This window comes from Onychomys torridus, chromosome 10, assembly GCF_903995425.1.
Source record: "Onychomys torridus chromosome 10, mOncTor1.1, whole genome shotgun sequence".
NCBI lineage: Eukaryota > Metazoa > Chordata > Mammalia > Rodentia > Cricetidae > Onychomys > Onychomys torridus.
Genome location: NC_050452.1, coordinates 31630008 through 31647372, shown reverse-complemented (window position 1 = coordinate 31647372; position 17365 = coordinate 31630008). Strand labels below are relative to the sequence as shown.

Genomic DNA, 17365 nt, shown 5'->3' with positions numbered 1-17365 from the left:
TCATGATGTCTCTTCACAGACAACAATCTATTATGGAATGGTTCCATGCTTTCCATAGCAGACAATCCATGACATGAGGTCTCAGGACTTTCATCTGTGAGAAACTGTAGAAGGACAGATGTACAGCCACCAATCCCAGAGTAAATAGAGTGACACTTTTTAAGCCATTATGTGTCCAGCTGATGTTACTTTGTATGTGCATGTGTGTGGTATACATGCATACCTGGTAGTTCTAAACACAAGTGTATATGCATGTAAAAGCCAGAGGTTGACATCTGGTGTGCTCTATCACTTCTCCACCTTATATTTTGAGATAGGCCCCCCCATTGATCATAGAACTCACCAATTGGCTGAGTTGGCTGGCCAGTGAGCTCCAGCAATCCTCTTGTCCCTGCTCCCCAGTATTGGGATTATGGGGCCTTGCCTGACATTTTACTGGGGAGGTGGGGATCTGAACTCAGGTCCTCATGCCTGGATGGCGGGCACCTTACCAATTGAGCTACCGCCCCAACCTGTGGCTGTCACATTTTTAAAGCCACTATGTGCCACCTCAGGTGACATTTTTCTGACCTCCTCTATTTGGAACCACAGGAGACCCTTGTTCTGCGGTTCTGTGGCAATGTGAAATGGTGCGCTCTCCCTTCCCTCTGAGACCTGAGTGTGCAAAGACCACAGACAAGAGAGACAGGCACTGGCGGGAAGAGGCAAGCCTGGAAGTTCACAGAAGTAGAGGGTGAGTCTGACAACCCCAAGCCCATGACCACCACACCCCTCCCCAGCCACAGTCCTGGGCCTCTGCATGGGCCTCCCTAAACTCTGTTTTTAGCATCTCCACTTTCTAGAAGGTTCTGAACAACAAGAAGTAAAAGGGCTTTGGGAACAGTAAAGTCTGAGGAACTCCAAGGAATTTATTCTTTTTCTAATTATATCTCGTTAAACCCTGCTATTAGCTAAAATAAATACAGTAATTAAAATGCTAATAAATGTTAGGAGAACATTCTCCTACTGAGAGCTACAGGCTTGTCTTCAGCTTATAAACCAAGACCAGGAAAAAAGGTGTGTTGTCCTCTGGGAAAGAACGTCCCACCTTCCCACCCTCTCCCTGGCAATTTGGCCATGCCCCAGCAGCCACCATCCCACCGTCTCCCTCCCACACCTGGACTCCTCACCTCTCCTTCTTCCGGCGGGCCCAGAGCATCCTCTCCAATCCTTGACTCACCAGATCTGCTCTCAGTCTGCTGTCCAAAGCTTGCCACCAGCCCTGGTGTTTCCTGATGTAGAAGGAGGGTGTTAAGAATTTAAAAATTAATTAAATCTGATTCAAAAACAAAAACAAAAAAACAGCAACAACAACTAAAACCTATGGGGCCCCATCCCTTCAGGTTGGAGATTCGCTGAGTCTCAATCTCAAGCCTGGTCCATAGTTCATCCCTGCCTGGAGGGGACCACAGGCAGTGAGAGACACCATCAATCAGGTGGGGGACAAGCTGTTTAAAGAAGGGAGTCCTAAGAGAGTGTTTGAAGAGATGTACTGACTCCTGTGTCCTCTGTCCCCAGGGTTCACACTCAGTGCAGGTGGGATTGTCTCTTACATTCCACAGAATCCTAGTGCTACAGACACGGGGACACACTCAGAGCTTGCAGATATGCTATGGATTCAGGAATGCAAACATGGAGGCTTGGAAGGTAGTCAGGCAGTGCTGGAGGCCACCTGGCTGTGTAACTCCAGGCTGAAGGAGCCAGACGAAGGTAGAGCTGTTGCGGGCCTTGGGCTCAAGCCAGCACACGATAGCACAGAACTGAGGGAGCTGTCACTGTGGCTCCCAGATACTCAGTAAGGGATGGGGACAGTTGCCCTTAGGAATCCATGACCTCCTGAACTAGCCTCTGATTGCTGGCCTTCCTGCAATGGACATTGGGGCTTCTCTGGGTCTCACATGTCCCTCAGGACACCTGCTCTCTTCTAACTGACAGATTCTGTTACTGAAACCTCAAGACTCGGAGCTGATGTGATGACCAGGCACCAGGGTCCCAAGAGTGACTGCTGTCCTCCCCTTCCCCACCCCCCAGGAGCCAGAGCAAAGAGAAGGAAGGTGCATGTTCTTTTCCTGAAAGCTCTCTGAGTCTGCCAGGGCCCAGCCCAGACTGTCAACCCCTCACAGGCTTAGAGATAAAGTGCCTCAGAATGAAGTGTGTAGAGATGCGAGCTAAGGAATCAGGAGCCAAGGCCACACCCACACCCAGTCTTCTTACATGCTTACATCCAGCCTTCTGATCACATCCACACCCAGTCTTCAGAACACACTTACAGTAGACTAGACCTCTAACCACACCCAGTCCTCCAGCTATATCCATATACTTACACCCACTCTTCTGGTCTCACCCAAACCTAACCTGTCTAACTGTGCTGAACCCACAGGCACTAAGATGGCTCTTCTAGCCTCTGGGACTCATGCCATGCCCCTGACTTTGTCTCACTCTGGCTCCTCCCACCATGGCCTTTTTGTCTTCTGCAAACTTAAGCCTTTGAATCCAAGTTTATGACTAGTGAAAAGAGACTGCCCCTTTTATCAGGAAAAGTAATGTCCCTCAGGACACCTGCTTGGGCACACCTGGACCATGTCACTAGCTTCCTAGCTGCCAGGTGCCCATCCTAGCTGCTAAGGATCTTGATTGGGGTTGGGGCTGGGTCTTCCACAATTTTCAATCTGTTTACTCACCTTATGCTCTGGTTCCCATAGACTCTATTCTCCAATGTCACTGCTGAAGCTCCCCAAACCTCCACTGCCTGCCTTCACACCATGCTTCCTGCTTTTCCTTCTTGAAAAGAATATATATGTATATTGTGTGTCTGTGCACACGATGGTGTGCATGTGGAGGTCAGAGGACAACTTTGCAGGAGTTGGTTCCCTCCTTCCATTCCAGGGATGGAGCACAAGGTTTTCAGACCTGGTGAAACAGACAAGGTTCCCAGCCTTGTCTCTTGAGGAGCTTTTCCTGACTCAATTCAGACCTGGACCACAACTCTAAAGAAAAGCCCTTGTGGGTAGATCTGTGGAGAGAGGGAAATGGGCCCCCACCGCATATCCCAGAACAGGGGAAAGTTACCCACATTATGCCACACTGTTGAAACTCATATGAACCCATATGAAACTCACATAAACAGCGGGAAATGCAGTCCAGTGGCACAAAAACTGGGCAGGAGTAAGGAAACTTGCTGTGTCCCAAGGTCTGAAGAGCAGACGGTGAGGGTATGCATACAGCATACTCACCAAACCCTGGCCTAAGCCTGTACACCCTGACCTGAGATGATTTCACTCACATTCACTCTGTGAAGGTGGGAAAGCAACAGACATTTGGGAGAAATGGTGCTTTGAAATTTGAACTTGGGTCTTCTCCAGGCATATTTGGGGTGCGGGCTGCAGGAGGGGCAGCCTTCCCTACCAGCCACAGGAGACACTGTGGTGAACTCTGCCACTGGGCCCAGACACTGGACACATGAGGCATATTAACCACATTATCTACTGATGATTTATAAGCCATTTATCAGAGCATAACCCCATTATAAACTGATAAACAACAGAATGTTCACGTTAATATAGGCAAAATACACATGCAAGTACACACACAAACATACCTCAATACACCCCAAAACACACACGTACACATACATACATTCACAAAACACAGCAGGGAAACATGCTGCAAAGGAAGAAATATAACCAAATGCTAACATGAATACTTTCTTCTTTTCCTCTTTACGTACTTTTAATGTCTTTTTAATAGTATGCATAATAAACATTCTGATGGCCCTAGAGCAATGTGTGTTCTGAAGACTCACTTGAAGTTGGTGATAAAAGTACAAAGTAGTGGACCAGCTACGCAGGTTTCCTAAGACGAGCTCCGGGAAGTGGGGGGCTGCTGAGAAGGTCTATGGGTGGCGTCCTTCTCCCTCTGCTTCTTACCTGGTCAGACCTGGCTCCCCCAGACAACCTCCCACCCGGAGCTCACCTCCTCTTGCCCTGCTCAGCCTGCTCTCCACTGCTCTCATTCTCCGCTGTGTGGTCTGAGTGCTTTTCACTGACTGTGTCCACCAGGGCCAGTAGCTGAGGCTGCGAAGCCGCTGGAAGCACCAGACTCAGGAGTCGGAGCAGCGCGCTCCCTGGCACCATTGTCATCTTCGAGAGGTAGGACACCAGCCGCAGTCCCTATGAGGACACATAAAGGAAGAACTAAAAGCCTTGGCTCTCTCTGGACCTGCTGGGCAGCAATATCTAATTCATGACATTCTCAATGTTTTTGTTGTCCTGGGGTAATACATATTTCAGTGGCTCAGCCTGGAAAACATTCTGAATTCACAAAGCTGTCAAAAAAATGTCTGTGGTCAGCAGCCTTGGCACCCACAATGGCTCTGGCAGCTCGCCCACCCCTTCTGAACTAGCTCACTTGAGCAAGCCAGTACCATGTCACAGGTGCCCCAGCCTGCATCAGGGCAGTCAGGCGTATTTCTCCATCTCCTGCTCCACTTCTGGGAGGCCCCTGGGATAGTGAAAGCTCTGGGCATAGCTGAGTGTCCCAACACCAGTGGATGATTAGAGTCACCTCTCTACAGAAGACATGTGAAACACCGCTCAGCAACGAAAAGGAAGGGCTCAAGGACTCTATGGCGGGTGGAACTGCCTGTCTCCATGGGAAATAGGCTATACCATATATACCATACATGCAACACCTCAGCAGAAGATGGAGGATGGGCCCATGGCTGCTGGGGTTGGGGATAGCAAGTGTGGGCGTGGCTGTGAACTGACACACAGGGAGGTCTCAGCTGGGTTGGGTAATTCTGCATCCTTGCTGTGGTTCCAGGAAATCTATGTGATAACTGGACGGAAAGCCATGTGAATGTTTCATGCTAGGTTTGATATGGCACCAGGCAAACCCAAGGAAACAGGAAACAAAAGGTGGATGGTACAACTTCCTATACCCTAACGTGCCCAAATGATTTCAAAATAAAAATCTTAAAAATGTACTGATTCTGCACTCCCCACACCTTTCGCTGCATGCCCCGTCTCGTTGAGCCAAATGCTGAGCTCTTGGGTCATGATTTTATTTCTCTTTGTGGCTCAAATTCCTCATCTGTAAAGTGAGACTCCCAACACTGCTCCAGAGGGTTGAGTGAGGACACAGTGAGCTGGGCTTTGCCCAGTGCGGTGGCACATCACTATAATCCCAGCACTCAGGAAGAGAGACGGGGCTGCCATGAGTTTGAGTTGGAATGACACCCTGCCCCCAGCCAAAAGCAACAACAAAAACCAAGAGTAAAGGCTTCTCCAAGTGCCACCAAGACCCAAATAAAAGCCTCTCCTCTCAGCTGCTGGGTGGCCATTGTTGGTCCCCTGTGGAGCGGCTACCTACCAATCCCCACAGCTCCCCAGAGTTTTCTTGAGTGAGACCAGCAGGAAATATAAGATAGAAGGATTTAGAGTGTGGAGATGAACAGATAGAGAATACAGGATAACCTCCAGAGGGCCTGGAATCAATGAGCCCCGACTGTCTCTGCCCTAAGGCATTTATAAAGAAACATCAAGAGTGAAGCAAAAGACCTCCCCCCAGCTCAGCCAAGTGCAGACCATCTCAGATACCTGCACTCAGGCCCATGGTCCAATCATCCTCTCCATGCAGACCTGCTGGGTAAAGCCACGAGGAACCTGAAAATGGGATTTTATACAGTGGGGGACAAATACAGCAAAGCCAGGCAGGGGTGTGGAGGATCTGGGGTCAGGGCTGCCAGAGCCTGATCTATATTTGGAGAAAGTTCATGAGTAGACAGAGTGAAGAGAGGAAGGGATGAAGAGCTCTCTCTATCTGCTCTGCTGTGAGGAAGGACTGGGGTTGTTATGAGAGTCGCTGCTAAACTGTAGTGTGTAGGGAACATTGGCAAGAGAGATGTCTGTACACACCAGCCAGACACAGCCATCTCAGGCCTCACTATAAATGGGACATGTTGGCAGTAAGGAGACTTTGTCTTGTTCTTGGGGACAAAGAGTCTTAACACCATGGCTGTCATCATTATCATGCCTGCTGGACCTGAGCTGATCATGAACCAGAGGCTGGACCATCCTCATCTGACACAGGGAAGATGTCCCTTCTGAGAAGGAAAATGTCCATGGATAGGGACGGGCTCTCTCACCTGGCTGCACAGGCTGGCCATGGTGTCAGCCTCCATGCTTTCCAGAGAATCTTCCAGCACTGCACTGCTCTGCTGCTCTTCTCTCAGCCTAGAGTGATGAGAAAATCCAAAGGTCCAGCTGAGCCATAGGGAGCTGACAGCACATCTGTCTGTTCAAGGGACAAAAGCTCACAGGTGAGAGCTTCGGGAGGAAAAGGAGGAAGAGCTGGCCTGCCCCTCCTCACCTGGACCACTTCCTACAGAGGAGTGGAGCTCCTCTGAGCTGAAAGAGGACCACCGTTCTGTGGCTCACAGGTGCTCTATGACCCTGTTCTGGAAACTCAGCTTGGTCCCCCTGTCTGGCACCAGGGAGACCAGCAACTGGGGTCCACATCTACATCTGCCCCGTGCTGAAGCAAGGACCAAAGTCACTGTCCACAGATGGCCACAGACAGCCCAGCTGCCACCTTGCTACAAGAGGCTTGCTGGGTCCCCATGCTGGCTCTGTGTCAAAGGTGAGGCCACTGATCAGCCCCACAGTCCCAGTGGCTATCACAACCCAAGGCTTGTGCAGGTACAACTCAGATCCAAGCCCAGATTCCTGCAGATCCCCACAGGGAGCAGGAGAACATGACAATAATCATAAAAAATTTAAAAGCCCCCACATAAATCAACACCTCCGTGTTCACGAATCTGCACTTCGATGCTGAGTTTACCCAGGAAACAAACTCAAATAAAATCACTGTAGTCTCCCCACCCAGAAACCAAACGGAGTGCTTCCTCCAGTCAATCTGCGTACTTGTAAAAACCAGTCAATGCGCGCTGTAAACAGTTTGCATCGGCTCCTTTACACACAAACACCATAGTCGCAGTGGGGAGTCAGAGAGGTGCAGGAAATGGTGTTTCTCTGGGAGCACTGAACGCCACAGGCAAAAGCTAATCTTCTGACGTGAATCGTGAAAGAGCAAAGAATGAACAAGGAGCCTGCCTATTTTGTGGCTGTACAGAAGCAGGGGCTAAAATTCCAGCTCAGTGGAATCAGAACAGAGCCCTTCCTAAGCCAGCACTACTCCCTGGCTTTGACACTGTGCCACCATGGTGTAAGATGTCACCAGGTGGGGAAGCAGGGTAGGGACACGTGGGACCTCTCTCTAATACCCTCACAACTTCTTCTAAGTTTATAATTATTTGAAAATAAAAAGCTAAACGGGGCCTCTTTAGGTGGTGGCTTAGTAGGGAAAGGCACTTGCCACCAAGCCTGACGACCCAAGTTCAATCCCCCATGTGGCAGAAGCAGAGAACCGACTGTTGAAAGTTGTCTTCAGACCTCCACATATGTGCTGTGGCGCATACATGCATACACACACTCAAAATTTTAAAAATGTTTTTTAAAGGTTAAAAATATTATTAGTAGCCAATGCCTCAGACAGGAAAAATCACTAAGTAAATAATTATGAAAGTGCAAGAAAGTAACTCCCATACTTGAATTTTCTGAGTTTGTGACGTTAGAATATTAATGATGGCCACTGTATTTTTCTCATCAGAACTGAGAAATGAAGCAATAAAAACCCACAGATCCAGTGCATCAACTATGTAAAAGTGAGTACGAACTTTGTAAAATAAAGATGATTGCATATTGCAACCACACAGCTACATTCAACAGATGTAAACAGATGTAAACAGTAACACTAATCTGTAAACATTATTTAATCTAGATTAGAGAAAGAGATAGATAGGCCATTTGTTTTCATCTTGTGTTTCCAGTGTTCCTTCCTGGTTCTGACCAATCAGAATCCCAGATTCCACAGGCCTATGTGACTCACCCAATCAGTGATGAGCTGTTAATAAATTTGTCACTAATGCATGAACTGGATTTTTGGAGCCCATTTCCTATAGAGGGATATCTTGATGAGCCTTGATACAGGGGGGAGGGGCTTGGTCCTGCCTCAACTTTATATACCAGACTTTGTTAACTCCTCATAGGAGACTTTACCCTCTCTGAGGAGTGGATGGGGGGTTGGGAGGAGGGGAGGTGGGAGGGGGGTGAGTGGGAGAAGGGAAGGGGAGCTGCGGGTCATACGTAACATGGAAAAAACTTTTAAATAAAATTTTAAAATTGCAATAAAAATATTATTAGTAAACCTCAATGATATTTTTTAAAAAGACAATGAATCATAGAGGAAAATTGGCATCCTTCATCAATAGCAGCCTGTACAGAGCATGGGGATGGATGGTGTCTAAGGCACAAAGGTGAGAGGCCAGGTCCCTCAGGCCAGAAGACCCCCCCACCCCACTTGGAGTGTAAACTACCCACCCACTCACCTTTGCTGATGCTGTTCCAGTAACTTCTGGCCCTTGTTCAGGGCCTGCCGCAGCATAGCAGAGACCTGCCTTTCAGGATCCAGCTCCCTGGCTTCATCCAGCCCAGGTCCATCAGCTGCCCACCGCTGCCAGCTCTCTAGGACCTGCTGCTGCTCAGCTGCTTCCTGCTGCACCAACCGCTCCTCCAGCTTCCTCTCCAGTTCCTGCAGCTCCTGCAGAGGAAGGAGCAGGGGTGAGGCCCACTGATGCCAGGTACAGCAGGAGCTCCAGAGGTCACTGAGGCAACAGTGTACGTATCTCAGAAGCTGTGTCTCCAGAGGGGTCAGGATGCCCCTTTGTAGTTGAACATCCATGAAGCTGAACTTAGGTTCTGGTTAGATCAGAATGGAAAGCACCAGGCTACTTTCCCAAGTACTGCCCACATGTATTTATAAAGGGCCTGCATCCTCAAAAGATTGTTGACAAGTACAGTATCATTTGCATTGTGGGTTTTTACACACACACACACACACACACACACACACACACACACACCCCCCACCATCCACACGGTTTTCTAGAAGAGCATGGGAAATATCCTAAAAGGGAGATCTGATCCACTATATGGTGAGACATCTCATGTTATGACTACACCACCCACCTCATAAATGTTCATGAAAGTATCTTTTAAACCCACGACCCAGAACCCTCCAGGCTGCTATTCTCTGCTCTGGGACAGCCTACTCCAATCTCTCTTTTGAGTTCGTGTTTGCTTTGCTAAATACATTTCTGCTTAACCTTCTGAGCCTCGGAACTGAATTCTTTCAGAAAGGTAAGACCCAGAGACCTCAATAACAGTACTTTGCACGTGGCTGCTCCTATGCCTCTCACCCAGACATGTCATGGGGTGGCTCTGAGTTTTGGACACGGCACATAGTACCCTAGATTTAATGACAGCTCCATGAACGTTGGCTAAAATAACACCATTTTTGCTTTTGATCTCATGGTGCCTTAGAGCAGTGGGTGGCAGAGTTGGAAGTGTGGAGACTCAGTCAGAATCATCCATCAGAGTGACTGGGACACCTAGACAGTGAAACACAGGAAGGCACCTCTTGGGCTTGGAAACAGAGGCTTGGCAAGTGACATGGGGCTGCAGACACAGCAGGGGTCGTTAGTCTGGGGTTACTCCTCTTCCAAGCAAGCCTGTCCTGTTTAACTTTGCCCATCTTTGCCACCTGGTCCCCACTGCATCTTCTGATAATCCAATTTCACAAAGGAGTCTAAACTGTTCACTGAATGAGGTGCACACCACAGACTTTCCTTAGGAATTGTCTCTTCCAAAGCTTTTCATTTCATGCTTTTTAAATTCTCCAAATGCTCAACAGCTTAGAAGCTCATTAGCAACAGGAAAGTACTTGGCACAGAGCGATTGCACTGCAGATTAAAGAATCCACAGAGAGCAGAGCAAGGCAGCCTTCTCTCCCGGTGCAAACCGGGAAGGTGCAGCCCGTCCACCATCTTACTGCCAACTCAAGAATGTGTGGTTTCATTAACCCCCAGTTGCTTCTGATGCAGGACAGACAGGCTCTCCCCTTGCAGGCAACTGTGATGAAAAGCTCTGACATCACTCCAGAGCTCCGAGATGAAATGGGGAAGTAGGTGTGTTCCCAAGATAGTCGAAGAGCAGACATCCGAGGTGAACAGTACTGGCCTGGAGAGTGCATCTCAGGCACTCAGATGCCTTAGTGTCTCACTGTCCAGACTCCCTAAATGACCTGGGCATGACTTCCCTTTTTTTTGGGGGGGGGGGGGGGGGGTAGGTTCTGGATTTTTTTTTTTTTAAGACAGAGTCTCATTTTTTAGCCCTCATTGTCCTGGAACTCCTTATGGAGACCAGGCTGGTCTTAAACTCACAGAGATCTGCCTGCCTCTGTTTTCTAAATGCTGGGATTAAAGGTATGTCCCACCATGCCTGGCTGCCTCTCCATCTTAAAGACTCATGTCCTCTAACTAGAACCGGGGACACTGGCCCATCTCCACGACAGTCACTTCCAAGTGAAGCATGTGTTATATGTTTTGACAGTGGAGGTTTCCTCTTGTCACTAATATTCTGAACATCTTGAATGGATGTTACCTCAGCATGTGCCGAAGCAGTCACATGAGCTGTTTCCTCCCCTTTAACCAGTTAAGCAAGTGAGTTTCGTAAACCAATGTCCTTGTATTAAACTCTTGGAAATTCTTTACATTCCTGGAAAAAACAGCCTGGCCATGATGGATTAATTATTTGAACAGATGGATGGGTTATATTAACTGTTATTTTGCACACAAAGTTTACAACTGTGTTCATAGCTGCAGTTCTGCCGGATACCACCTGGGTCTCCTGTTGGTGTGCAGGTGATAGAATGTCAAAACAAAGTGAACAAGGGTCTTCGTTCCAGCATCAGAGCATGGATCTGGTGATGTTTTGAGTAAGAATGACCCTCATAGGCTCATAAGGTGAACACTTGGTCCCCAGTTGGTGGAACTGTTGGGAAGGATTAGGAGGTATGGCCTTGTTGGAGGAGGGGCAAGCTTTGGGGTTTCTAAAAACTCATATCATTCCCTGTGTGCCTCAGTTTCCTGCTTGTGAATCAAGACATTTCTGCCACCATGCCTTTGCTCTGCCTTCACGCATTCTAACCCTCTGAAGCAGCTCGGTTAAGTGCTTTCTTTTATACGTTGTCTTGGTCATGGTGTTTTGTCACAGCAATAGACAAGTAAGTAAGACACTCGACAGTTTTCTGGAGCCAACCTAAGAAATGGATGCATTTGTGGCTGTAAGCGCAGGTCTGTGACTTCCTGCCATAGTTTGAGAGAGAGTACTTACCTGGAGGCTCCAGTGTTGAAGGTTTGACCTCCAGCTTGTGGATAGCTGAGAAGTGAGTGGATCCTGAGGGCTCTGATCTAGTCATTGTATGATGTGCTTATGGACTGATAACTCGATGGCTTCTTTTTTAGAAATGAGGAAGCTAGAAGCAGGACCTGGCTGGAGGAAGTAGGTCACTGAGGGCACGCCAGCAATAAGACTAGCTCTTGCATCTGGCTACTTCTGCCTTTGTCTGCTTCCTGGTCGCCATAAGGTGAGCTGCTCTGTATCACCAGGTACTCATGGCAGTGGTGATGCTGTGTGCTTCAAGCCACAAGAACAAATGAACCTCTCTCCTTTATGTCTCCTCCATCTAGTGCTTCCTCACAGTGGTAGAAAATGCTAACACACATGCTGGGCGGTGGCAGCACACGCCTTTAATCCCAGCACTTGGGAGGCAGAGCCAGGTGGATCTCTGTGAGTTTGAGACCAGCCTGGGCTACAGCGTGAGTTCCAGGAAAGGCACAAAGCTACACAGAGAAACCCTGTCTTGAAAAACAAAACAAAACAAAACAAACAAAACAAAAATGTTAACACACTTCTGAGCCAATTTCATCTCTGGCATTGAGACTATACACTTAATTTTTTTCCTATTGGAGTCAACTTTTATCATTTATATTTATTTAGACAATTTCCCATTGTACTTATCTTCAAACTCATCTATGTAATGGTCTTTATAGTATTCCAATTTTAAAAACTCTACTGCATCTATGCTTTTAACCCTTCAAAAATCTTGATATTTTTCACTTAGCCTATTTTAACTGTAAATCTTACCAGGGATCTACATATTTTATTCAACTTTTAATTTTTCCCAAGTACCCCATTTTTTAATTTTATTAATTTTTTCCATGTTAGTTTTGATTTACACCTTATTTATGCGGCACTCCTCTCTACAGGTTCATTTCTTTCTGCCCTAAATAAAAAGAAAAACTTTTATTCTCTCAAAATTTCATGCATGTATTTGTGTACATGTGTTTTGATCATGTCCATCCACCACTACCTCCCTCCAATTCCCCTTAGTGCCCCACATTGTCTCCCTGCCAGCTTCAGGTCCTTTTAAAAATATATGACCTTAGTTATGAGCATTTCTTCTTTTCTGATGTAGGTTTAGGACATAAGTTTCCTTCTAAGAACTTTGACCAAATGCTGCACACTTTGATACACCATAGATACATCTTTTCAAAAATTCTTCATGTATTTTTAACTCTTTTCTTCTTTGACCATGGAACCACTCAGAGGTAGATCTTAAATCTTTCGAAGTATGGACTTTTTTTTTTTTTTTTTAATAGTTTTCTCTTAACAGATTCGCATTTAGCTGCCCTTTGTCAAAAGAGGTCAAGATGACATCACACGGCCAGTTACTGTAATATCTATGAAGTGTGCTGTGGAGTGTTAGCTGCTACTTGCTGGCTGTGGTTTACATGAGAGTGTGAGACCTCCACCTCAACTGTCTGTCTACACCATCACTCATGCTTCAGAAGTTCAGCCTGTCATGTTACCCCACAGAGATGACGTTTTCCACTTAGATGACTGTGGCGGTTTAAATAAAAATGGCCCCCATAAAATCATAGGGAATGGCACTATTAGGGAGGTGTGGTCTTCTTGGAGGAAATGTGTCACTGAGGGCAGGCTTTGAGGTCTTAGATGCCAATGCCAGGCTCAGAGTCTCACTTTCTGCCTGCCGCTTGCCAATCCAGATGTACAACTTTCAGCTACCTTTCCAGCACCATGTCTGCCTACATGTTGCCATACTTCTTCTATGACAATAATGGACTAAACCTCTGACCTGTAAGCCAGCCCCAGTGAAATGTTTTCCTTTATAAGAGTTGCTGTGGTCATGGTGTCTCTTCACAGCAATAGAAACCCAAACAATGACAGATTCACCAACTTCCCTCTGGTTTAGCAAGTTTACTTTTGTTATTCTGAATCTTTTATGAAGTACATGCAAATTTGCTTCAAGTAGTTAAAAAAAATTTAAAAATCACTTTTATATTATTTTTAGTTTCTTTAACAAATTACATACAGAATTGCTTTACATCCTGTGCTGGAAATCTGAATACTAAAATCTTCAGAGATCTTCATGTCATTTTCTTTATTTATCCCATGCCTAGGTCATCTGAACTGGCTCATGTGTGACTTTTTAATGTGACTTTTATTTATATTTTTCTCAAGGGTTTCTGAACTTAGTCTGTGGAAATCCTAAGGTTCACACAGAGGATGTTCTTCCCCGAAGAGGATGCCTTTGGACAGGGGCAGTCAACTCACCTAGAACAATTTCAACTTTATCATCCTGAAGATGCCCTTCTTGAGTGGGCTGCACTACTTCTGGGTATCTTCCTCATGGTAGCACAGCATGGGTTTAGACTTCACAATCAGGGTTTGCTCTGTTCCTGGAGCAGGCTGGAGACAGCTCTCCCGTGGTGTACCACCTCACCAGGATACCCACAGCCTCATCTCTTCATTTCCCCAAAAGTTGTTCCTTAAATAGCTGTACTTAAGGGTCAGCAGCTACCTGGGGCTGTGCCAGCCTCTGGTTGGCTGGCTGTCTTCTCTGTGAGCCCAGCATGCTCCAGGACAACTCAGCCCCTGGAAAGCCTTCATCTTCTCCAGGAGGTCACAAAGCATGAGAAAGCACATGCATTTTACGTGTCCACACCTGAGTGGGGCTACAGTTTCTATAATGACCCCACTCCCATACCAACCTTGATTAACTGTTACAGGGCAGGATACACAGGTTTACCAAAAGTGGTCTTGGTTTCTTTGGAGTCCATGGCTGTTTGCTCCATTGGCAAACTCAACTGGAATTGTCTATGAACTTTACATGTCTGTCAAAGTCAGAAACAGATTTGGTTTTCTGGCCTCATTCAGTAGCCATACTGTCCCATAAGGAGACAACTGCCCAGTGCTCAATTTCTTTTTCTCTGCACAGCTGAGCAGTTATCTAAGACAATGTGTGACAAGGAGCTTAACCATGAGGCAGTGCAAGACAATAACGTATGCCTGGTCCTGCCTAAAGGATAACATTAAGAAGCACAACTGAATACAGAACTGTCAGTAAGACCATGGCCAGTCACATCTCAGCGTTTGCCTGCCCGCCCAGGGCTTCAGTAAGTGTGAGCTTTTACTTACTTTCAACTGCTTGTTACAGTTGTTCCTGTAACTCATAGACTTCAAAACAAACCCTCACTAGAGAAAGATGCCGCTTCTCGCTGTAGATGGCGATGCACACTGAGACCTGAAACTGGCATTGAGAGAGAGAGACTCCAGGATCTCCAGCCTAGATAGGACATCTGTATCATACCCATCCTCCCAAGTCTCAGGAGTTATTTCAAAAGAGGAGGCTTGAGGGACTGCAAGTCCCAGAAAAGTGGTAGATAAATACAAGGAGAGAATTTTCCACACACAAGAGAGAAGCTGCACATATGACCTCATAGTGATTGTGCCAGTCGTGACAAAGTTGGGTGAGTAGAGAAGGGTGATTAGATCTGGGAGAAGTTGGGGGAGGGGTGAATATGATCAATAGACATTGTATGAAATTCTCAAACAATTAATAAAATATGAGGGAAAAAAAAAAACCCCACACATAGGTGTTGGAAGGATGGCTCAGAGGTTAAGAGCATATATGCTGCTCTTTGAGAGGACCTGAGTTCAGTTCCCAGCACCTACATCTGGCAGCTCACAACTGCCTGTAACTCCAGCTTCACGGGAGCCAATACCTCCCTCTTCTGGCCCCCATCCTCACTTATTCTCATGTGCACACACCCACACACAGACACACACAAAACACACATTTAAAATAAAATCTTTTTTTAAAAAACCCACATATAAAGGACCTAAAGTTGGTCCTCAGAACTGCTGTATCACAGCTTTTGTTTCGTGGAGACCAGCTCTTCAGCCTGAAAGAGCACAGCTGAGTGACAGTGACCAGGACATTCAGACTCAAACACATAGCCTGAGACACGGCTGCATTTGATGTGCCATAACTGAAGGACCATGGAGAGCTTTCGTAGAGTTCATGAAGAGATGCTACCAACTAGGACTCATTGTGCCAGAGATGGAAGAGCCATCCAGTTCTCCGTGTGTGGAGATTCAGAGGGTGTCTGCTCAGAGGCAAGGGCCAGAGCTGGGAAGAGCTTGGGGCTTGCTAGGGCATAGTGCTCTTATATAAGTAGTAAATATTATACAAAGTACTTGGTCCCCACTTCACATGCAGGACATGTGGTAGAAACCTATTCTAAGCCAACGAAGCACCAGGCAACTCAAGGAGCCGATGGTGTGGGTGTGGGTGTGGGTACCCGTTTCTAGCCCTAACCCCACTCACCGGGCTGTGGGACTCCAGGATCTGCACACAGGCTGACTTGGTCAGTGTCTCAGATTCACTCAGCTCCTCCAGCAGCAAGTCTTGAATGCAGAGCAAGGCCGTGTAGACAGAGAAGGTCTCAGCAGCCCGGGCCACCTTCTGGAACTGCAGAGCCACCAGTGACTCAGCAAAGTGTGCCTCCTGGGCCTCCAGCCTCTGTACCCTCTCGTGGAGCAATTCCCCTCGAACCTGGGGAGGGGGACAGAACCAGAGGACCTGAGAGGCTGTGCGGGAGGAGAGCCCACTCCCTCCCAGAGAGCACATGCTGAGGACCCCCGAGGCCCTGCTCAGAAGACAGCAGCCTGGGACTCTCAGCCAGGAGCAAGGCAAGGTCTCAGCTGCTGAGGACACCAGGCTCAGTGCCCTTCACGTTCTGTGTGTATCTTCCGAGGTGAGAAGACCTGGTTCTGTCCACTCGCAGCCCTTCACAGGCTCCCCACATCCTGGGGGATGATAGTCCATATCACTTACCTGGTTCTTACCTTCTACCAGGGCCCAGGCCTTCTGTCCAGGTAGGCTCAGCTACACCTAACCCTCAGAGTGTCTTGGCTGGGGTTGGTGGCTTTGCTCTAACTACTATTTTCCATCTCCCTGCTGCTGCTCCCACCCAGCCCCTCGTTCCTCATGCCGTCTCTGTGCTTCCTTCATTCCACACTCCCCTTCCTGCCTGTCAGGCCAGCCATCAGGAAACAGGCTTCCATCCAGCAGGGCCCCTCTTGCTCAGCTGGAATTTCATCTCAGCACCTGTGTGCTTCTGTTCTCTACTGTCCATACCCCTTACATTTCCTTCTTTTTATTGTTTTCACAGGTGTGTGTGTGTGTGTGTGTGTGTGTGTGTATCACAGAGTGCATGTGGAGGTCAGAGGGCATCTTGTGAGAGTTGGTTCTCTCCCTCTATCATGTGGGTTCCTCTACCAGAGATGGAACTCTGGTCATCGGCTTGGCAGCAGGTGCCTTACCCACAAAGCTGTCGCTGAAGCCCCTGACTACTTAGTTTCTTTCCTTTATCCCTTCTTTCCTCAAACCTGCATCCTCTTGCCTCAGTCTCCCAAGTTCAACCAACACACTTCCTAGGCTTCCTATACTGATGCTGTGAGCTTATTTCCTGAACCTGGAAAAGCAGGTCACCGTGTGTGTGTGTGTGTGTGTGTGTGTGTGTGTGTGTGTGTGTGTTCCTGTCCTCAAACCAGGAGAATAAAGCGCCAACCAAAAAGAAAAGTGGACAATCCGCATCTCTTCCAAACTTTCATTTTACCTGTGAACTTTCTAGAATTTCATCCACAATAACCAAATACAGAAGCATGCCCACTGTCTGGAGTGGATGAGTAAAATACATCCACCGGGCAAGACAGAATTTGACAGGAGACAGGAAGGAAACCCCAATGGGGTGGACCTTGAGGGAGTCAGACTTCATGAGAATCATTGGGCACAGAGGGACAAACACTGTATGGTCACACTCAGTGGAGACCTGTGGTTCCCAGGGGCCGAGGTGGAAGCAAATGGGGAGCCGCTGGTGAATTGGTGTGGCGTTTCCGTTTGTTGTTTTTTTTTTTTTTCAAGATGGAAATTTCTAGAGCCGGAAGGTGGGTCAGGACAATGTGAATGCACTTTGACACCTGTGAGCTGAGCCCTTAGA

The 17365-nt window shown here is 47.5% G+C and overlaps 1 protein-coding gene across 1 annotated transcript in view; it reads right to left on the bottom strand.

Moving 5' to 3' along the window:
- Positions 1 to 17365, bottom strand: part of Evc2 (EvC ciliary complex subunit 2) — an 89595-nt gene that overhangs the window by 2178 nt on the left and 70052 nt on the right. Inside the window, exons 15-19 of the mRNA XM_036200958.1 lie at positions 15691 to 15918; positions 8486 to 8697; positions 6185 to 6272; positions 4012 to 4208; positions 1170 to 1271 (exon numbers count right to left, since the gene is read on the bottom strand). Of these exons, the coding sequence (XP_036056851.1) occupies positions 1170 to 1271; positions 4012 to 4208; positions 6185 to 6272; positions 8486 to 8697; positions 15691 to 15918 (827 nt within the window). The remainder of the gene's footprint in view (positions 1 to 1169; positions 1272 to 4011; positions 4209 to 6184; positions 6273 to 8485; positions 8698 to 15690; positions 15919 to 17365) is intronic.